Source organism: Chelonia mydas, chromosome 8 (genome assembly GCF_015237465.2).
Source record: "Chelonia mydas isolate rCheMyd1 chromosome 8, rCheMyd1.pri.v2, whole genome shotgun sequence".
Lineage (NCBI taxonomy): Eukaryota > Metazoa > Chordata > Testudines > Cheloniidae > Chelonia > Chelonia mydas.
Window position 1 is genome coordinate 79,578,980 of NC_057854.1, and position 23,478 is coordinate 79,602,457.

At 37.3% G+C, this 23,478-nt stretch overlaps 1 protein-coding gene across 37 annotated transcripts in view; it reads right to left on the minus strand.

Annotated features, from left to right (window-relative positions):
• ADGRL2 (adhesion G protein-coupled receptor L2) overlaps positions 1-23,478 on the minus strand; it is a 469,695-nt gene that overhangs the window by 76,615 nt on the left and 369,602 nt on the right. For all 37 annotated transcript variants that reach the window (XM_043553100.1, XM_043553104.1, XM_043553115.1 and 34 more), the window contains one exon: positions 16,157-16,370. In XM_043553100.1, the coding sequence (XP_043409035.1) occupies positions 16,157-16,370 (214 nt within the window). The remainder of the gene's footprint in view (positions 1-16,156; positions 16,371-23,478) is intronic.

Consider the following 23,478-nt stretch of genomic DNA (forward strand, 5'->3'; position numbering starts at 1 on the left):
ATGCATATTAGATTTGTATGCTGAAATAAGCCTTATTTTTCTTGATTTCAACCTCACACTTTTAACAATTTTTAACGTGTTGACCCAGCTGCTTTTTAGTATTCATGTTTTCAAATTTCAAAGCAGCCAAATGTTAGAAAGGGGAAACTTTAAACTATTCTTAATTACTCACAAATAATTTATCAAATAGATTACTCTTGCTACTATTCGTTCCTATTTTAGTGCTCTGTTTATTGACGTGAATGCCAATATTACAGGAACACCATAAACTTGATATCAAGTCAATTAAAACGTGAGTTGAAAGGGTTTTCAGGTATTACATTTGTCCCTAGTTTCTCTGCCAGTTTTGTGGTTTTACAAACACATTTTCCTATTTTTAAAAAATGCTTCTCTCTCCTTTATTGCTGTGGAAAAGACCTACTAAAACAGGGGACACTAATGATTCTAACTGGCTATGCTCTATACAGGAGATACAGTGAAACTAACTATACACAAAGTGTAGTTAGGTATACAAAGAACGCAAAATAAAATAATTCCTTTTTTTAAAAATATCTTTCACGTATAATAATTTTAGGTATTTCTTATAATCTAATATAAAATAAAATAGTTTCTAGTCCTCAGACGAAGAATGATCTTAAGTAGACCATGTCTCCTTTATTTTAGAGGGCTAAATTCTTGCAATGAATTTGAGCTGTGCATGCAAACAAAAAAAGGGAAGTGTGACAGCATAAAGAAGAAATCAGCTATGTACTAAATAGGATTTCCGCTGCATTTCTGGCTAGGGTTGGGGAGCTGAAATAAAAACACATACATGTTTATTTGTTGCAAGTGAGGGCACAGCATAGGGAGAATGGCAGTGTAAGTTTCGTAAAGGACAATCCTAAGCATAAGCAGACCCTGGTTAACAGACGCCCTGTACAAAGCACCCAAGTAAACCACTTCACCACTGAAAAGGAGTAAATAACACACAGGTGTGCTTATCTAACTATGTAAGCTAAGTATTATCAAAGTATTTGAGTAAGTGACACAGATTATCCTCATTTGCTCTTCCCGACAGGTACTGGATAATTTTTCTCCCCATCTTTTTTTCCAACTCTTTTCCTCTGGTTAATGGCGCAAGTAAGCTGTTTTTTTAGAGAAACACCTCTACTTGGGTGTAGATGTGCAGATATTCAGGCTAATGCTTACCAGGAATCTCACAAAAAGCGGCTCAGTTTTAGGTGCAGGCATTGTCTTTCGGAAGCTATGCAGGTTTCAGAAGAGGATTTGGTGCTACTGCAGTCACATCACATTCTAATGTTAATTTCTAACATGCAACACTATAGTACAAAATACAAAAAGTGTAGGGAAGGGAAAAAACCTAACCCCGATTTCTCTCTCTCATGCATAGTGCTGTAATGAACACACAAAGATAAAAAGCACCAGATGATAGTAAAAATTATTTTATGCTAATTTCTGCAACCCTGTAATTCTTTTTTATCCATGGGCTGGCATTTACCATTTTCATAATGTGGTTAAAAGTTTTACAATTTAAGATTGCTTTCTATTCGCTTCAATGTGATTCTCTGAGTAATATATATTGTACCATGAATTATGAAAGTATGCATAGATTTATTCTACAAGTTAACTTGTATAGATCTTTAATGCATTTTAATATTGCCCCCAAAATCCCCCTTAATTACTAATATAAGCAATTTTAAAGTTATAATGGTTATTTGTTAATACAACTTCTGATACTTCAGGCACTTTGATAATTTCTTACAATTTGACTGGACATTTGGGTCAGTTTAGTGCAAATTAGGTTTGACTCACTCAGGGTCTTATTAATCTAGCACAACTCTCGTTTGTAGAACTGCACATTCAACACAAATGTAGGTTAGTTTTAGTAGGACAGTAAGCCTTATTTATGTACAGAGCATGCCACTGAGACCAGGCTGAATTCACAGGGTCACCAGGTCTCACTATACAGTGGAGAGAAGAGCATAACTCCAAAATGAAAAAAAACCCTAACTGGTCTTTAAACATCAATATTGTGTTCATAATTTCAAAACTTCCTCTTGAATAATTTAAAAAAATATTTTGACCTGTATCAATTAGGAGCAATTATGTATAAAAATGTTCACCTACTGCAGTTTGCACATAGAGAAATGATCACATTTTTAACAAGGGAAATGGAAAAGCGCGATGGGATGCCCTAGTTAGATTAAATTAGCAAGAAACTTGTTACCAGAACATATAAAAGATACAGCATAATAAGATATGACCTTGCAAAGGAACCTTGGAGCCAATCTATGATATTCTTCCCCCCATAACCCTTGCTAATTATCTGCGAAGTTAGCGACCCTTTTGTGGCAGGTTATTTTTCTTCAAATAGTGGAAGTATTTTGGCTTTTAAATATTTAATTAGTCTTATGATATAAGAATTGTTGCACATACCAAGTGATTCAATTTTCAGACTGTACTCCTCCTAATTATGCTCAGATTTAGGTTGGTCATCCCAAACCTCTCGCTCTTCTAATTATTTACTCCTTAAAGATCGTTCAGTGGAGAAATATTTTTCACCCTTATGGCTCTTCCTTTCCACAAATGGCTTTTCTGGTCCGTTAATTACCCACTCAGAGGATTAGAATTTGTAATAATGCAAAAGAACCTGCATGTACGATGAGTTTTACTGGGTGAAAAAGAATAAATTGTTTTTAGTAAACCTGCCCTGGGGAACAACCCCTTTTTGGTTATGATTTTCATCAACAAAGGCACTGTGCCATCACTAGGTATCTGCTGATTCCACAGGGTTATGGCAGCGATTCATGTGTGCAGCTGAACAGACCTCCAGAGGCAAAATGTATAGCAAGAGTTGAAATCTTACGCCCCAAGATAACTAATTTCATCACTTCCTTTTATTTTACTTTTTGAAAGGTTCTCATTAGACTGCAATCTGACATCAACATAGCATAGTCCTTTTTTAAACCGTTTCTTCACGTTTCGCTCTGGGTTTTATGGCTGTGTAGGTATATATGTTGAGCTGATGACTAAAAACAAAATTAGAGCCCCTTGATTTCATTTGCTGATTTCTTGTCCCAATATGGTTTAAAACTTGAGACAGAAGTGCTGTCTCTTGTAGGGTCTTTAATCAACTCCGTAACAGTGGTGTCATTTTCATTAAAATGTATCTCAAAGTCCTTACTACAAGTACTTTCTTTTATTCAGAGAGGAAAGCCTGTCACAAAAGCACAGTTATTCATTATCCACAATGATGTCTGAATCTAATTATCATCTGCAAAGCTCACAAGGCTTCCAGGTACAGAACTTCCTCAGCAAAGGTATCTTCCCGCTCTTCTAACTCAAGAAGTATAGTGCTACCTTTTCCCCCCTCTTTTTTGATTTGCAGTTCAGATTAAATTACTTGTTTAAACTGTTTTTTTCTGAATCCTAGTGTGCCCAGTCTTAACCCAATGAAGTAGGGTGGATTTTTGTTTGTTTGCTTTTACATTTGCAGAAATGGGTGTCTTGTGGTTTTTACATACCAAATCAAGCAGGCTCACCTGCATAAGAAATGCATGAGAAAATTCTCTAGCTCATCTCTATCAACTTGGAGCTAATCTTTAATTGTGACAGAAACAGTCATAATCTAATCCTTGTATCAAACTACCTACCACTGCAGGAGTCTCATGTGTTTGCACAATTAAAAGCCCCATGTTAGCTGTGTATAATACTGCATTACATTTAATGCAAATCCTTTTCTATTGAAATTAGAATTGAGCTGACAGCAGGAAGTGGCTGATAAAAAAGCAACAAGGCATTGCTGATGGCATTCATGATAACTGAACACTAACTCATATGTATTCTGTCTACAGCATATTAACAAAGTGCTCTTTTTTAAATGCGACTCCACGAGGTGTCCTTTTGCTATATCTGTCACAAAGGCAGGGAAATTATCTAAGAAAGCTAAATATACAAAGTAAATGACGGTTTTCATACCCATCTGTGATGCTGGCACTAGAATAATACACTGAAGGCATTATCTGTGCTGCTACATTTTAGATAAGAAAACACCTACAGCTTTGGAAGCATAATAGTACAGCTGAGTTCACCGTGTATAAGGAATGAAGTTAACATCAGAAAGATGATGGGTAGAGAACTGGTTATTGTTACTCTTAAATGAGAAAATAATTGAGTCCAACATGGCTTGTTGTTAAACAGAAACACAGTCTCATACAAATCCCGGGGTTAGGGAACACAGTTTGATTTATGCTGAAACAGTAGTTTCACAGGGCTGATAAAACGCTTAGATTAAATACATTTTCAAAATCACTGTCCCTTCAGCTAAAAGTCAGAAAGAGAAAGTTGGAAGTATTGGAAGTAATGAACAATAAGGTTAAAGGATCTTAATTGCACAGACTATCACCAATAATTTAATATGGAAGCTTTTGCAAAAGGAAAAAGTACATATCTTGTCAGATGAGATATTATATGATTTTAATAAATATTAAGGTCTCTCATTGCAATATGTTTAAACTAAGAGAGTTTGGGCAGGGGCACAGGGTTCTTGTTGCATCTAGCAAAGGTCTGAGATTATAATATCCCCTACATTTGTTCAGAGAAATGTTTTTTTTTAATCCCTAATTCATCTTTTAAGGTTTTTAGAGACTATGTATGTATTAAGAAATCAAAATTGTAGGTATAACTGCCATATTTTAGTGACAAACTTGAAAAAATATATGACTGCAGATAGTAAATTTGAAGTGCAGGATTCTGTACCATAGTTGTGTTATGAAACAGATTTGACATTGCAAATGTATATGAGGTAAGAATTCCCCTCATTGATGTTTCCCAAGCAAACTAAAAATATTACACAGAGTACTGAGTAACATATTCAGTCTATGCTACACTCTAAGACTGCATTAACTTCATAGCAGTAACTTGTTTTATAGGCTCAGTTCATCATGACCTATAAAATGTTAGGTTGAAGTGCTTTAAATATCTGCTAACACCATGTGCAAGTCTGGGAGTACAAAGCAGTGTGCTGTGATGCGGCAAAGACAGTACTCTTCTGAGAAACTAGCATGCACTCTCATGTCACTGATATAAACAGGATGAGCATGTTAAATAATGTATGACACAGGCAGCAAATCTTTATACGAAACTGAAGTTCTAGTTAGGATTTTTAGTTTTGTTTTAGCATTGAGATATTTTTAATCTTCTACAAACACCCTAAAAAGTCAGATTTCACTGTAAATTTAATAATTTATATATACATTTAGTATATTCAAGGTTATTACATTTCATAAAAGAATACTTTGTGGCTCCCCTTTAATTTGTGGGTCCAGATTGGGGTGGGGGGTAATCATTGGTCTATACTACATAAAAAAAAAGGATAAAGACTGGAATTACTATGTCTTTTAGTAATCATGGTCAATTTATTAAGTAATTAGTTGCAACTTCATTATTAAAAAAAAAAAAAAAGAAATTCTGTAACATCATACTGTTGCCCATAGCTTTGGCCCTTAAACTTTTTCACTTCAGTAATCTCATTAATTCAAAATGCCATCAGAATGTCTGCTCAATTTAAGACTATATAGCTTGGGCAAATGCAAGATCTATGGGGTTCAATAAAAGATGTTTTCTTATTGCATTGAACTAGAAAGCTTAATTGTAATACAAAGATTAGAGTGCTCTTTAAGTAGGGGATCAATCTGTGGAAGAAGTAAACTTCCAGAATGTGAAATGAGTACATTTCTACATTACATTGTAGCCACTTTTTAACTTCTAAATTCTTGTTTTTCTTTCTTTTCTTCTTCCTCCCAGCTAAATTCTCTTACTGTAATAATTCTTCTAAATTCTATAGCAGTAAACAACAACATTATTAACACTGAAAGCTTTTTAGATGATGTCACTGCCAGCACTAATTTCATAACACTAAAAAGTTCTCATAATTCTACTTAAACATATTGTTCAGTTCACACTAATCTCTGGTAATTTAAGATCTACACTCGCCCTATCAATACTCATCTTCATGTACTTTTTTTTTTTTTAAACATGTCAATCCTGTTTACTAAGTGATATTCAACAGATTTCCTATAGCGCAATGAATCTTAACAGGCCATTTTTAATTGCTTCACATAGGAAACCACATTACTATTAATTCCACAGCAACGGTATAAAATAAAACCATTGCTTCTCAAGCTCGAGAGCAATTAGACCTCTCGGCTATTTGGCTAACTCTGCTTCATGATACCCAGTGCAGTTAATTATATTTTTTGATGTTAATAGTCTCTGGCAGTTTCAAGCATAACTCCTCTTTGATGAATATTTAAATTATATTTGAATAAAAAAAACCTTGGTTACATTTCCTATTCAGCAGTCATCATAGCTTAATAAAGGTCGCCTCAGCAAATGTTGAGATAAATGTCTATGTGAACACATGTATAAAAATCCTAAATCAATTTATCAGATAATTTAGCTGTTTTGACTAGTACTGTAGTGAATCTAACCAAACTGTTCATGGAAATATAAAAATAAATGGTCTTATTCTCTTATAGTGATATTTCGTGACCCAAAAATTGCCTTAGCTATTTATAAACATGTTCTTTTTATATATTAAATATATCAGAATATAAATTATCAATGAGAACATCTCAGGGCTGGACCAGAAAGTCACCAAGTGAACAGAAAGTATACAAATTATCTAAAATAATGAATGGAAAGCTAAAAATTCAATGCACTGGGGGTAAAATAAATGTTGTCTCAGCCAAGTTCTCACTGTCATTAATCCACCAAATAATGTGGCTAAATAACTTAATCATAACAATATGTATAGTAAGTGATACAATCTGCACAAGAGATTTTACATACATTAGTGAACTCACTAAAGGAATGCTGGACGGGGCCCTAAATCTGTAATAAAGTGATAGAATCTGAAACATACTTCTCATATAATGTGTGCATACAATACTGCAAATGAATATACTGCACAGAGTGATAAAAAAATATGCCCCAAAACACATATACACCAATCTACCAAATAAAAACATACAGTGATACAAGGAAAAAATTTGATCACAATTTTTGTTAGTGACAGGAAATAAAGACAGCTGAAATAAAAGATCCCAAATTACAAAATAAAATATCTATAAGCAGTTTAATAATGTATCCCAATTTAATTTTAAGTCAAATTCATTCTTACTGAAGTTTTCCAAATAGGTAGCCTATTTTAATAAGTTTAGGAAAAGTTGTTACTTTTGCAGACTGTCCATTTCTTAAGACAATTACAATGCCAGAGATCAATCTTCAAATCACACACTGCAGAAAACAACTACAGAACACATCACAAAAAAGTGAATAAATTTACACTGATAGTTGTCTCACTTCACTCAACTGTTTTTCAGACTTAATAAACTGAGGCTTTTTGTATCCAGACTGTTAAAAGACACTGTGAGAGAATGATCTGAACCATTATAGCTATACAAATATTGTTCTTTTTTAAATGAATAAACCAAGCTTACCAGTTTTTAATTTAAAATTAATGGTAGCAAAAATGAACACTGTCAAGTAAGGTTTTTTATCATCCCATGGGCATGACTGCTTTTTCCTCTAATAACGCAGCATATTCAGTGGACTAAAGATTTTGGTGTGACTCATAAATATTCAGTGCTATACCACTCTATGATGAATAGCTTCATTCATAAAAAAGAGATTGTGCACTTGGGTCACTGTATGACTTCTGTTTTTTTCCTTTTACCTGAGTCATAATTTACTACTGAGCCTCATACACAGAAGAAAAGCAAAATCCACAGAGCCACACAGCATTGGCTATGGTCAGTGTTGCCCATTATAATAGTTTTAAACTACATTAAGGAATGTAGTTTTGAAGCCAGGCTACACCTGGTCACAGAATCAAGCCTGAGACCCGTCAGAGGGAGTTAGGTTGAGATGCTCTAAAATGGTTTACTCTGGCAGAACATGCAACATGCGAACCCGGCTCTGAAACCAGTTTTGCGTTCCACTGGTGCAGACAGGGCTTAAGAAGTTGCAGTGTTTCATTCCGATGAGATTAATCAACAGGAATTGGCGACTGACACTCCCTCCATCCAAGACTGGAGTCCAGGGAAAGATTTACTTCATTTCATTTAGAAAGAACCTGGCTTGTTTTCACTTGAAAGGAGATAATCTGATATGCCACTGTTTCTTTTGTAGACCTGACAAGCAAGGAACATATGCAGCACTTGCAGGATGTGTCTTCTGAGTGGAAGGGTATTTAATTTTTTTCTTTCAATGATATATCACACACATTGATATGTGGAATGTAAAAAATCATTGCATTGTTAGGAAAAGATTGAACATCTCTCTTTCCTGCTCTCTCTTTTCCCTGCAAATGAGTTGCCATTTTCCATCATGTTTGTGTATATTTTGCAGAGGAAGGGTAATATGCATGAAGGTAGTAAAACAATAATTGTATTAAAGAATTTCTTCCTATAGTACAGCCTTTGTGTCCCCTATTCTCCTACTTTTCTGTAGTAACATTTTATAAAGAAGGGTTTTTGAAAGAGGGGAAGGTCCCTAATTTGACTTGTACCTTATGTACATCTACTCTTCTTATCTGTCACCTGGAAAACAAACCCATAGGATTCTTTGTGCATTTTTCTAAAACAAATTTCAGTGCTGTTAAATAAACAAAATACAATCACAGCTATCTAGCACTCATGAGGAGAAAAACAGTGTAACGGACACAAAGCTCAGGAAGTTTCAACCCAAAGTTTCCTACAATTTGTCCTTATTTAAAGATTTCCCCACAGATATCAGGATATCCATGGAGGACCAGGGCATCTGCATGGAGGCACAGAATCTGCACTACTCCCTGGCTCCTCAGCATCAGTGGCTTTTCATCTGGCTTTCTCTGGCATCCAAACCCTCTTCACCACAACAGTACAGCCACCTTACTTGTAGGCAGGGCTTCCAAAAGTTGTGTGAGAGGGAAAGAGATGGCTCTGGGGCTCATTCCCATTTCCTCTTATAAAAACTACATCTTTTAAGTGGTATTTCCACAATTTCCCCACCTTCTGTGGAACTTTGCTGAGGATACAATCAATGTTTTTTTCAGAGTAAGGAAACTAGCTCTCTCTTGTGACAATTATTTACTTAAATGCTAGAATCCACTCTTTTTTAAAGAACACTCTCCGGCTATGTCTACATGGCCTCTCAGTTCAGACTATGGGGGTGTGAATCGCAGCACGCACGGACGTACTGCATAGTAACTCTTCTGTGAGGTTGCTATTGGAGTGAACTAAAAAGTACCCAGTTCACATTAACACAGTCCCCTTTGAAAGAAGACTTCGATAACATGAACTTTACTAGATACCTCTTACTTTGGGCCAACAGCATCCACGAGGAGTGAGTTACTTTGCCAGCATGCTAGTGCGCACTTCCACTCACACCTTTGCTGTGTGAACTGCGGGGCAAGCCCTTAGTTTATTTTATGTTAGTTTCCCAACACACATTTGCAAGTGAGTCACATACAATTTACTTGCACACATTTATTAGTAGACTCACTGAAAAGTTATTTTAAGAAAAATAATTTTATCTAAACTTCTTTCATTTACAAAGGTATTCCAATATGGGCTAATTGTTGTATATGTGTATGTGTTCGCATGTGTTTTTAAGAGTGAAAAAGGTCACCCAGAGAGCACATTTAGCTAAGGATGATACAACTTTCTCTGCCTGATGTTTTTTGGGGAGGGGGATTGCATACTTTTCTGAATCATTATAAAGATAAACCAAATTGGCACAGATTCTTATTAATGGCACAGTCCATTTACACACTCTGGCAATATAAAGGAACGATAGGTGAGATTAAATGGAATTCACTTTAAGGCCCATTTACATTGCCAGAGTTGTGTATGGGGGGTCTTAGTGTAAATGAGAGTCTGGCCCAGGGCGTCCAATATTATTAACAAAGGAAACGCTCACGTTTTTGTTGCAGTTCAAAAATAATCTGGATACCTTTTCTATTACCACTTTTTAAAAAATGGACAGGCTATTATGGTTGTGTGATAAATACCCTTTCATTTGGTGCATTCCCAAGTTGCAACGTTTGTACAGTTTTCTGATCATTTGTTATTTTTCCTTCTTTCAAAGGCCTATTTGAAACTATGTTCTTCATGGCACAATACAGACCAGATCATAGAATATCAGGGTTGGTAGGGACCTCAGGAGGTCATATAGTCCAACCCCCTGCTCAAAGCAGGACCAATCCCCAACTAAATCATCCCAGCCAAGGCTTTGTCAAGCCTGACCTTAAAAACTTCTAAGGAAGGAGATTCCACCACCTCCCTAAGTAACGCATTCCAGTGCTTCACCACCCTCCTAGTGAAAAAGTTTTTCCTAATATCCAACCTAAACCTCTCCCCCTCAATTTGAGACAATTACTCCTTGTTCTGTCATCTGCTACCACTGAGAGCAGTCTAGATCCATCCTCTTTGGAACCCCCTTTCAGGTAGCTGAAAGCAGCTATCAAATCCCCCCTGATTCTTCTCTTCCACAGACTAAACAATCCCAGTTCCCTCAGCCTCTCATAAGTCATGTGTTCCAGTCCCCTAATCATTTTTGTTGCCCTCCGCTGGACGTTTTCCAATTTTTCCACATCCTTCTTGTAGTGTGGGGCCCAAAACTGGACACAGTACTCCAGAGGAGGCCTCAACAATGTAAAATAAGGGGAACGATCACGTCCCTTGATCTGTTGGCAATGCTCCTACTTACACAACCCAAAATGCCATTGGCCTTCTTGGCAACAAGGGCACACTGTTGACTCATATCCAGCTTCTCGTCCACTGTAACCCCTAGGTCCTTTTCTGCAGAACTGCTGCCTAGCCATTCAGTCCCTAGTCTGTAGCGGTGCATGGGATTCTTCCATCCTAAGTGCAGGACTCTGCACTTGTCCTCGTTGAACCTCATCAGATTTCTTTTGGCCCAATCCTCTTATTTGTCTTGGTCCCTCTGTATCCTAACCCTACCCTTCAGCGTATCTACCTTTCCTCCCAGTTTAGTGTCATCAGCAAACTTGCTGAGGGTGCGATCCACGCCATCCTCCAGATCATTAATGAAGATATTGAACAAAACCGGCCCCAGGACCGACCCTTGGGGCACTCCGCTTGATACCGGCTGCCAACTAGGCATGGAACCATTGATCACTACCCGTTGAGCCCTACAGATCTCATCTTTAAAGATCCATGCAGCTGTTTGTAGAATAAAGATGTTATAACCTTTATTGTTAAGGACACTGCATTTGATTTAGAAAGCTACTGTTACTTTTGCTGTCCATTAACGCTTTTTAGGCACCCAAATGTTGTTTTTTTGCCTTTTTAAATGAACTATCAGTTCTGTGTGATCCAGAGTCATATGACAAATTTTCTTTTAAGCCCATTAGTTTCATTTCATATTAGTTCTACCAGGTCACAAAATGGTTAAATGACTTAGATCAAGTCAGTTGTGGAGATCGGCCTGGAACCCAGAGGTCCTGACCGGCAGCTTTCTTCTAACCACTCACCAATGCAGAAATTTTACCTCCTCAACGATCCAAAATTTTGAAGAAAGCCATGTGGTTCTTGGAATATACATGCCAACAGAAAGTGAACCACTTGTATTATATTGGCACCACACAAATCTCTGTTATTAATATTCATCAGGGTTTTGCTTAGTGCTTGTATGTATCATCTTCTAGGAATTCTGTTTTAAAATATATGTGGGAAAATTCACATCGACTGTCTAATATTATCCAGAAAGAATTACCAAACATAAAAGGCTTATTTTGTTGTATTCTATCCATACTTGGAAACAAAGTGCCCCCAGCATCCAGAAAAATGTGGCTCTCCTAGCAACCACACACATTTGAATGTTATTTGGCTTATTACAGAATGTCTCATTTTAAAACATATATACATATATATATACACAAATATTTTAAATGTTATTATTTAAAGTTATAAAAACTGAAAAAGCATGCAGGAGAAGCCATAAAATCTTCAATGCCTGCCTCAACAGAAATTGGTAGTGATCATCTTCAGTTTCTCAGTGTCTGTAAAGCTAGGCTTTGAAGTTGACACTGCAGGCAGAAAGTCTTCATAGGTGAACAGGCAGTTTGAAAATAACTCAGACAAACCATCTTCATTCTTCTAAAACTGGCTTCTAAGTGGATTTTTTTTTAAAAGTTAATTTTCAAGCCACCAATTTGTCTACAAAGAACAATATTAGCTAGTAATGTCAACTTCAAAGTCTCACAAGAGTTACTGGCTACAGCTGCACACAGGACTCCTCACAAGCAAGGAAGTTCTTGTCCTCAGGCTCCTTATGTGTCTAACCTTTTTATTTCATTTTTTTTTAAAGTAAAGAAAAAAATATGGGAAAAATAGTAAATTTCCCTCTAGGGGAGGGATTGTATAGTTAATAAGTATCAACTCATCCAGATTGTTTTTACACATAAAAATCCCACATGGCTTGAAACTATTGCTAGGCGATTATACTGCTCATTCACTAACACATATTTTAGAAACAATGTTACATTACAAAAAAAAAAAAGGAACAAACAGCTAACACATAACTATATGAAATTGACCAAACCTAGAGTTGTGGGAAATACAGTTCCTACCACACCTCCACACCCCACCCTGGGCACCCCATCAGGTTTTGTGTGTGTGTGTAGGGCTGAGAGCATGGGGGGAAGGGAAGTGCTGCCAGGTTTTGCCTCCCTTTTTTAAGCTAATTTTTTGAACCTCTATTTACATGAACATACTGAAACTGACTGCTCAACCACAAACCTCATTTGGAACCATAAGTACACACTCAGGCAGCAGCAGAGACCACACACACACACACACACACACACACAGAGCAAATATTGCGTTAAATGTAAACTACTAAAAAAATAAAGAGAAAGTTTTTTAAAAATTGACAAGATAAGGAAACTGTTTCTGTGCTTGTTTCATCTAAATTAAGATGGCCAAAAGTTTCAGTTGTAAACTTTTGAATGAATAACCATAACATTTTGTTCAGGGTTACAAACATTTCAGAATCACCAACAACCTCTGTTCCCAAGATATTCGTAACTCTGAGGTTCTACCATAACATATATGTGGAAGATTTTATACCATAGTCACTGGGATCTAATTTCAATCAGTGAATAAAAAATACTTTAAGTTAAAAGCAAAGTGATGAGGAACATCAATGTTCTAAGATAGGCCTATTAGGAAAAAAATAAGAAAGTTAAGAACTACCAAGAAACACAGAGAAGAAAAGAAACAAGTAAGTGGAAAGAGATGACCATGTCCAGTGGGTAGTATCAACTAACACTGGATGCTGAAGGAGATGGTGGATCTGTAAATTTTAAGAGAGATTTGGTTTGCCAGAATCTACAAGCTTCTAGAAAGTGGGCATGGATTCTGATATCACAGTTCTCTACTAAATTGGTTAGCTCATCTTATTTTTCAATCTTAAGTTTTCATTAGGGTGTTTCTTAGGTTTGTAGTTAATGCTAAAGCTGCTGAGCAATACTGCAAACACATGGGTAGCATTTAGTAATTACCAAACATCACTCTATGAATTTATATGACTTGCCAAAAAATTGAAGGCAGCAGTAAGTAACTGAGTGGACTGAAGTAATAATGGAAACAGATCATTCTTCTGAAGTAAAAAGAAAACATTGTCAGGAGCTCTTAAGTAGTGAGATGGAAAGGATTAGTACTCATCTCAAAAAGCACCAAATAATGCTTTCTTCGTGAGCAAATGTACAAATGAATTAAGCTTTTTTCTACTGAGAGAGCAGTACACTAATGAGTCTGATGATCCTTTATACCATTGTTGTTATTGAAATACAGCTGCAATAAAAACAAGTGCCTGTTTCAGGATATACAACACCTCTTCAAAATACATTTTATTCAGGACCAGCATCAATTCACCCCCCAAAATAACTAAGATCAATCACTGGTTATGGTATGATAAACAAATGAAAGATAAAGACTTCAAATATTTGATAAGAAAGTTGCAACCTTCTTTTTATATAGAACAAATTGAGCAATGTTAAGAAAATATTGGAAGACAGAAGGAAAGTGCATTCCTACTAAATGTCATTGAGTCTCTGTCTGAAAAAGAAAACCATAAAACATTAAACTCAAAAAGTCTAGAAATTTCTGCCAAGAAACTAGAGAAAAGTGTGACACATGGTCTTGGCCATTTGCTTAGATAACAAAAAGAAAATTTTAAAAAACTGAAAAAGATTAAAACTTCTCAGCTGCAAATAATCTAAACCTCTGACATAGGAAAGCACACGATTTTTTCCAGTTGAGATATAAAGTAACACCTAGCCCAGTTCTGCAGATCATGAAAATTCAAAAATACTTCTGCAATCACCATAAGCTTCATGCGCACTGATGGAAAAACTAACGTCCTAGCTTCCTAATGACACTCTGGTGAAACTCTTATGAAGACTGCTTGTTTATATTTGCATCCAACTGCCACAATCCTGAAACATGTGCTGAGCATAAAGAAGACTTTGATCAAAACACAACATGTGTTTTACACAACAAGGAACTCTACAGAGAAGCACTACACTTACAAAGCAACTGAAAGTGGTTTCGAAGGGACTTGACAGATGACGCTCAGGCTGATGACACTGCTGCTGAAGTCTCAGTGGAAATCTGGCTTGATCTATTTAACAACAATGAACTAGAACCACAAAAAGACAATCCAAACTGATTCAGAGAAGTTCTGGAACCTTTCCATTAACTTGGCCAGGATTAGCTACAGAGTCCTTCCACTACTGACCGCAAATACAAAAGCCATCAGTTGAAACATAATCTCAAATTCCTTAATACCCTTCTAGCATTTAAAATTTAAGATCGAGATTGCTACCCTAATTCTATGTCTATGAAGGCTGTTGTTACTGTTAGTAACATCAAAATGGTTGAAAAGAATGGAAATAAAACTCTGGAAAAACTTCATAATAGGCTAGGTACTGAAATACAAAATAAACTGGTGAATGTGTACTGGTATAGAAGGGAGGATAAAGAGTATCATAGTAGACTGGAGACACGATTATTGCTTTTAGGCTTTACTTACAGAAAACATGCCTTTTTATAGTATAAGAAAATATAATTAATGAAAAAAGCATAGAAGAAATACTATTCACTTGACTTCATAAATCTCAGAGGTTTACTGTTTCTCTCCACCTTTTTTTATCCCCCCATGAGAATAATGAGGGGTGGAGGGTTTTTGAAGTGGGGAAAACCATCAATCTTCACCAATTCCCACTCATCTGTCTGTTAAAATGAGACTATTTGAAAAGACATGATTTTTTGCATTTTATAACAAAAACGGACAAAGCTAATCACATGAAGATATCCCTTGAGCACTTACAAGGGAGTTTTTTCCAGAAGGTCTCTATCCAGTCTCTGATGATGACAGGATGGTAAACATGCCCATGAACAATCTACACTAGCATTTCCACAATTGTTAGCGCTGGCTGATCTACATAAGTATTAGGCCATGGCAGGAGAATTTCTGTAAATCTTCAGTGCAGATGCAATTTCTGTGAAGCTTTTGTACAGTGAGTCCCTTTTATTGGTGCTACGTCTCATACCCTGAAACTAACATGGGGACTTGCTGAACGCTGGAGTGATAGTAATAACTGCTGAGCAAGACAGTCAGAAAGCAGTTTTGTCCTCTAAGAGGACAACGCTTACACCCTTTCCAAAGAACTGACCTGACTGTACAGTTGTTTTAGTTTGATATGTTTTGTAGGTGAGCAGAGGGTCAGCTATTGATTGTATTGATAGCATTTAGAAACTGCTTAAATATGCAGCAGCCATTTGAATACTTTTTGAGTACAGTTTGACCTCCTGAAAGACGAGGATACAGTGACACTTCAAAGAAGTGAAATGTTTCATTCTCCTTGCAATCACCTGCCTGATTTCTCACTTTTATCACAGAGACTATAAAAGGAACTCAGAAAGATTTGCTGGTAGCTAGCTTCAATTTCTTTGTAATATTACTAGATAAAAATGATAAGGATATTTGAATAATTTTTCCAGAAGAGAAAATGTAAATCAGTACATATACAATGAGTAAATTAATCGTGCGGTACACTTTTGGAAAACAGTAAATGCATTTTTACCTTTGTGTCATAATTTTGTAGGCATCTGGGAGGAAGCATTCTGTGTTTTCCATCTGGAAAGGGTCGGCATCACAAATCTTGTCATCTGTCCGTCCATAATTAGCACTCTCTATCATAATGACATCACTTCCTGGACACCGAAGGTCAATGGAGTAGCCCTCACAAGACAGTTCCCTCCTAACTAAACCAAATGGTAATGCTGCTCGGCTGAAACCTTTAAAAAAAAAATAAAAAAAGGAATCAAATTAGAACAATGAGAAAAAACTGACAAAAGGAAAACACTTTCTGGCATATGCATGGATGTTACACTTTCTGTCCCATGCTCAAGGAGAGGCAAGTAACACAAGCCATTACAGATGTTTTTTATCACATTCACAGAACATAGCTTTTGGAATTGTAATCATATTAGTCTAATTACAAAACATCTTTAAAAATATCTGAATGTTTTCCAAAGATCTAAATTCATACTGAATTGGTCCAGGGTCTGCCTTTTACGGGCAGTGTGCAAGATAAATACAGTAATGAGGTATTGCCAGGCATAAGAGAAAATCACAGAGTGAAGAAATGTTTTCAGAATTTCAGAATCATCTGGTGGTTTCTTCTGGATTCCACACATTCTGAGCTTTAATTTAAAAAAATGTTACAAAGTTAAGTTTTCAGCCCTTTACACGAAAAGCTACTGTTTTTACAGTTTTCAGAGTAACAGCCGTGTTAGTCTGTATTCGCAAAAAGAAAAGGAGGACTTGTGGCACCTTAGAGACTAACCAATTTATTTGAGCATGAGCTTTCGTGAGCTACAGCTCACTTCATCGGATGCATCCGATGAAGTGAGCTGTAGCTCACGAAAGCTCATGCTCAAATAAATTGGTTAGTCTCTAAGGTGCCACAAGTCCTCCTTTTGTTTTTACAGTGTAAATCAATGTGCTGCTGCTTTTTTATTGCACATTTGCAGAAAACTGAGCTAAACAACAGTGGAGAATTCTTCTCACAACCAATTCACATAACTGCCAAGTTTTCAGAGGCAGGACCTTAGGGTGGAGGCTGGCAGCTCACGATCCTCCATGTAATAACCTCACGACCCCCTGAGGGGTCCCGACCCCCATTTTGAGAACCCCTGGAGTAGATGAAGAAGTTGATTCGGTGGGAGTTCCAGTAAGGGGAAGTGCTTGGTGCAGCTGAGTGTGTAGTGGGCAGTGGCAAAGGCAACTGATTGGGTGGGAGTGCCAGCGTCTGGGAGCCAGCTGCAGCGAGGTCAGTCTACTATCAACACTGGGGCATAGCTGAGGCTGATTGACTGCACGTACTGATTGGTGAACGGATGGAGCTAAACTACTACTTGACCCAGCAGCAGCCAGCACAACACATCCCACACTGCAACTGTGCTTGATCCTGCTTCCGGCTCCCATGTCTGCTCCGGCCCAGCCTGCTCTTGTGCCTACTCCTGCTTGCTTCCAGCCCATGCCTGCTCCTGCCTTTATCCATCCTGGACACCCTTGGCTCTGACCCCCGGCTCTGCTTCTCGACCATGTCTCTGGCTCACCCCGGGCTTGGGCATTTGGCTTCTGACCTCTGGCTCCGACCCAAGATGTGGGGGGGGAGTGGTGCTGTGTGCTTGGGGCAGCTGGCTGAGTGGTGAGGGGGGTGCCTGACTGGAGCAGTGGGTGTGCATCTGGTGATAGGACGGAGGTGTGGCCTCGGCTGTGGGTTCCCTGGTGATAATGGTCTTTGGGATGGCAAGAGGGCCTTATGATTAGCACCTTGCCAGGCAGCTACTTTGCCCCCTATCTAGCTACTCAGATCCCAGCCTGACAAGCAGTCTGTAAGAGTGAGGAGCAGGCAGAGATGATGAGAGTCACAGCTAAACAATGTGAGGGAAAAGCATTGCCTCAATCTCGGTTCTCACCCTTTGTACCTCTCCTCTCTCTTTGAAATGCAGCTTTTCCTTTCCCAGGGATGTTCCATGTCCCAAAGGTGGCCCCCATGACATTTTAGCGTACCTACCTATGCCATTTTGCATAAACTAATAGCACGTTACTTGAGTAAGAGCACTTATGAGTAAGTATGTAAGTAATTTCTGCAGAAGTGTGCTGAAAAGTTCCTGCATCCAATCAGGAAAATTCACCCCCTTTCCTCCCCAAAAAATCCTTCATTAATTTGGGGAAATCCTTGTTTTTACCCAAAAAAAAAAAAAAAAAATCTGAAATCTTCTGTCTGAGAGAATTCCTTAAAGCAAATCGTTCCATTGAGAGTTTTGAAGTAACATGCAATTATCTGGGCACCAAAACCTAGGACTAGCTAATTCAATGGGAAACCTTTTGTCCTTTACATCAGTTCTTTATGCAGTCAATGTAGAGTGCTAGCATAAAGTAGCTATATTCTGCTATACCAGGGGTTCTCGAACTGGGGATTGGGACCCCTCAACTTTTTACATGGGGGGTCACGAGCTGTCAGCCTCCACCCCAAACCCCGCTTTGTCTCCAGCATTTATAATGGTTAAATATATTAAAAAGTGTTTTTAATTTATAAGGGGGGTTGCACTCAGAGTCATGCTATGTGAAAGGGGTCATCAGTATAAAAGTTTGAGAACCACTGTGCTACACATACAAGATTTGACATAGACCAGATTGCTTTGTCTCCCTGACACAAAATTTGAACCCGTCATCATATTAAATTGTGTGATACGTTAGATGATGTGGTAAGACTAAATAACAACTTCTTTAAAAACAGCAGATATTTTTCAACAGCACCAGAGATTTTTTTTTCCCCCAGCGTTCTTGTAAAACTAGTAACACACTCTAGCACTGTTATAGTTAAGATTCCATAAAGATTTCTAGCATACACTAAAGGGTTAGGTATTTCAATATTTACCCATCTTTGGTACTCTATACATTTAAAAAAAAAACATTTCTCTCCCTTCCATAAGCAAAACATTTGGAATAATATACACATACAGTCATTATTACACACACACAGTCATTATGTGTTCAGAAAGATTTTTGGTTCATACATTTATTACACACATGCAACACAGCATGTGAACCATTTGGTATAGTCTACTTTAAATATGGTGTATTACCGGGGTGACCAAATAGGCGGAGGAAGAGAGAGAGCGTAAGGGGCTCTGAGAGCCGCACTTCCACTATAAAAGAGACGCGGTTTGGCCACCACTGGTATATTGTATTAATATGATCAGCATAATTATTATTTATTTACAGGAGCTCTCACACTGTGTTATGTGTTTTCCAACCAAACACAAAGAATGCCCAGTTTCTGCACCATAGAGTTTATAATAAATACATTGTAACAATAATACATAGCTAAAATTAAAATGAAGACAAACAGACAAAGAGCAGGTGGTGTAGCATGTGCCATTTTGGGGCGTTTGGATGGGGGCATGAAAGAGAATATTCTCAAGTCACATACATACTGGTTTCTTATAATCATGGTACCAGAAGTATGTCTTTAGAAGGGAATCAAAAGCAGAAAAAGTAGTGGCTTTGTGGATCTTTGTGGAAGAGTGTTCTGTGCAAAATGGAAGAAAGCACAGAGATGACTGAGGGCGAATTGGAGGATAGTGGAGTAACTGGAGGAGCAGAAGAGACAAGAGGTGACAAAAAGGAAAAGGCCAAATAAGTACAGATGGGCAGAATTATGTGGAGCTTTAAAGGAAAGGACAATAATCTTGAATATGATGAGGTGGAGAAGGAGAAGCCAGTGGAAAGATTTCTTTAAATCTTTAAAAAAAGAAAGATGGTCAAATTGACGGGCGAGAAAGTGATTTTGGCAGTAGTATTTTATATGGACTAGAGAGGCACCCTTCCTATTGTGTTAGTAATCTGTGGATTAAAACTCCCATTGTATTGAGATGATGAGCTGTAAGATCTCCCAAAGACTTGTTTCCTTTAATCATGTCAATCTGTAAGCACAGTCAGTTTACACTCATACATTTTAATATGTATTAAAAACAGAAGAAAGAATGGTACACTTTAAAACAAAGAAACTCCAAATTAAACTTTCATATCATCCAAAACTCATGCCCCTATGTTTGACAGAATGTATGATGCATAGCATCAAACACTAATATTAGATCTTTGCTAAATCTAGTCACAATGGGCCAAGATAAAGCCAGAAGGTCATGCATGTTCTCCTCTGATACACGAGTGTGATTCAATTACAGTCAACATATTTTGATCCAAAGTATATACACTTTAGCTTGTGACTATGGCCTGTATATATCTGCAACAAATTACTGCAGAGAAGATACAGAATCTGACCATTACCCCATTCTGTGTCCCAGAAGGGTGCAAAATGGGCAGAGGAATAGGATCCCCACAGATGCCTATAACAGCTCCTCCAAACTAACCACCATGGCCCCAGCCACACCAGGACTAGCAATAATGCTGCCGATGCATTCTGTGATTCTGAAGAACGAAGTCATCCAGCACAAAATAGGGAATTACTTAATTCTGCCTCTGCTGCCGGCTTTTTCCTGTGGCCTCCTGGCAGTTTGCAGAGGAGTGTTAGAAGGGTCGAGGGTGCTTCTGAGGGAGGTTAGCTGACATAGTGTGGCTGACTGAGCACAGTAAGTCACTCCGTTTTTGCAGCATCAGGTCAGACACTTCTATCGTTACAGGGATGGTACTGAAAACCATGCTACATTATCTATGATGAATACAGATCGTTACCCTCATTTATATTTGCAACAGGAAATATACTGAATCCTGCAAATACTGTACTGATGTTAGCTAACTGCAAATCTTATATCTAAGGGAAGTGGCAATTGATTTAAGTATCATCAATTGTACATTGACCTAGATTTCACCTCCCCCTTCCCTACATGCATTGCTCTATATTGGAGCTCACATTTCAAAATAATAGACAAGCTAACGTCAGGTCACTCACTGGGTAACAGAGGACACTCAGATTATATTGTAGGATGCTACTTTGCAGAGAGAGAAGGCAGTAAAGCAGTGTGTTAGACAGGGACGTCCCTCTACGGAATTTTTACAACACAATCGTCATAAAGAAAGCAGTAAACAAAAAAATTAAAAGTCCTGTGACATAGCTGATGTGATCTTTATTCTAAGCTTCATTTATAATCTTTTTCTAGCAACAAAGAAAAAATAAGCATTTCAAGAAGCAAAGTGTAATTCAATCCATCTTGCAACCCTGACAATTGAAGAAAGAACTAGTGGGAGGCCTTGTGAGTGAAAAATCAATATTGCAGCTTTGTGCCGTGCAAATGTGAACACTGCCAAATAGCAGTGCTTAAGGTAAAATGAACTATTTTCCTCCATTTTCTCCTCTCTGAATAAATGATTTTGAAAAGACAGCTTTTTTTCCAGTGCTATAAAATGTCAAGCAATAACACTCTGTGCTTTTGGTGAATGATTGGAATAAATACCTCTTGGCAACAGGTGCAGTGACTTAGGACTGAAATACATTCACATTCAGGAGATAACTCCTGATAAACTGATACAGGATGGAAATTTGAAAGACCAGGGTTTTGCATCATTTCAAAGCATTTTACAAGTAAGTATGCTACTCTGTCAATAATTACTATTGTCACTAGCAACTTTATATCTCAGGTGCACTTCTTGCCATTAATGTTTTGAACACCCTGCTTTACTAATCAATTTCCATTCAATCTGCTGCCTGGATGAAACAGCTTTACAGTACCATGCGCAAACTATTTTGTTAGACTGCAAATCAAAACAAAAATCAGCTTTCCTTGTTGTTTTTGCTAATTGCTTCAAGGCTAACCCTGTCATGGATGACACTGCTCATGCTGTCTAAGGAAGCACAGTGCTAGCTGATTCATAGAATATCAGGGTTGGAAGGGACCTCAGGAGGTTATCTAGTCCAACCCCTGCTCAAAGCAGGACCAATCCCCAATTTTTGGCCCAAAACCCTAAATGGCCCCCTCAAGGATTGAGCTCACAACCCTGGATTTAAGCAGGACAATGCTCAAACCACTAAGCTATTGTCAAGGACCTATACAGTACTGGGGCTGTGACTGCAAGCACAATCTAAACATTAACACAAGTAACAGCCTATTACCAACTGAAGCATATGCTACCTCTGACTCATTTGCGTTTATATATGTTAATCAGATTTCTTTCCTATAATGGAAAGGAGAAAAATACTTCATGAGAAAAAGAATAAGGTTTCTGTCATACTGAACACTCAACTTATAAACATTTTTCATGGCAAACATATGCCTGTTGCACGTTTTACTTGCTCAAAGTTCAGGTGAGTGTATTCATTATATCTGAAATAATAAAATAAATCTGCTCTGCTAAGATCATGTTTACAGTTTCAAGTAAGGCTAAAAGTAAGTTAATGGGGATTTTTAATGGTAGCATGCATTTCTTTGTGCCATATCTATCATTGAGTCCATAGAATAAGTTTGTAAAGAAACTTTCCCCACTACTTATTCCTATTTAATTACAAACTGAAGAACACATGGCAAAAATCTAATTTGCATGCTCTGCTTTACTAAGTGGACATAGTGTGATCCACACGATGCTAAAAACCATTTTACAGAAGTTTACAAAATATCATGTTCTGCTTCATTTACCATCCTGTTGTCAAGCTACTTAATTCAATTAAAGAAATAGTTTGTCTTTAAAAAGATTATCTAAATTAATAAAAGCACAAAGAGAAGTTAATAATACAGTTTTGTGCCCACTAGCATACAATCCTTTTCAGTTGCCAATATTAGCAGAATGTGACAAGCTTAATATACAAAGATTTTAAAAAATAGTTACCTTGGAATTTTTCCCCATGCAAAGAAAAAACAAAAAAGAGTAATATTAGTGGCTACTATGAGTACTACTTGCTGTTAGAAGCAAGGAACCTTGATAAAACTTAAATCACCAGTAAATCTTCCTGGAAATACAAAATTATTCTCAGCGAAAGAGTGCAGTCACTGAAGGTACTATGAACATGAAACAAAACTAACCAGGCACATATATATATCTGTCAACAATAAAATGTCACTTTTTGTGTTATTTGGCTCTTATGGAAAGGTCTTTCGGAAAGAGCACATCTTTTCAAGTAGAATGTTTACAGCTGTCTCTCTCACAATCTTTTATTTTATCAAATCATGAAATACGATTCAAGTTCTAGACAAGACACAGTGATGCATGTTGAGCAGAATTTCAATAATACTTGTTAAACAAATGCAAAGCTTGATGAAAAGGTTCTTTTATTATCCAGTAAAAACGAGATAGAATGGATCAGAATATTTTGTAATTCTGCACTGTATAAAAAGGCAGATACGTATGAACAACTGTGTTTAGAATCCTTCTCCCTACTTC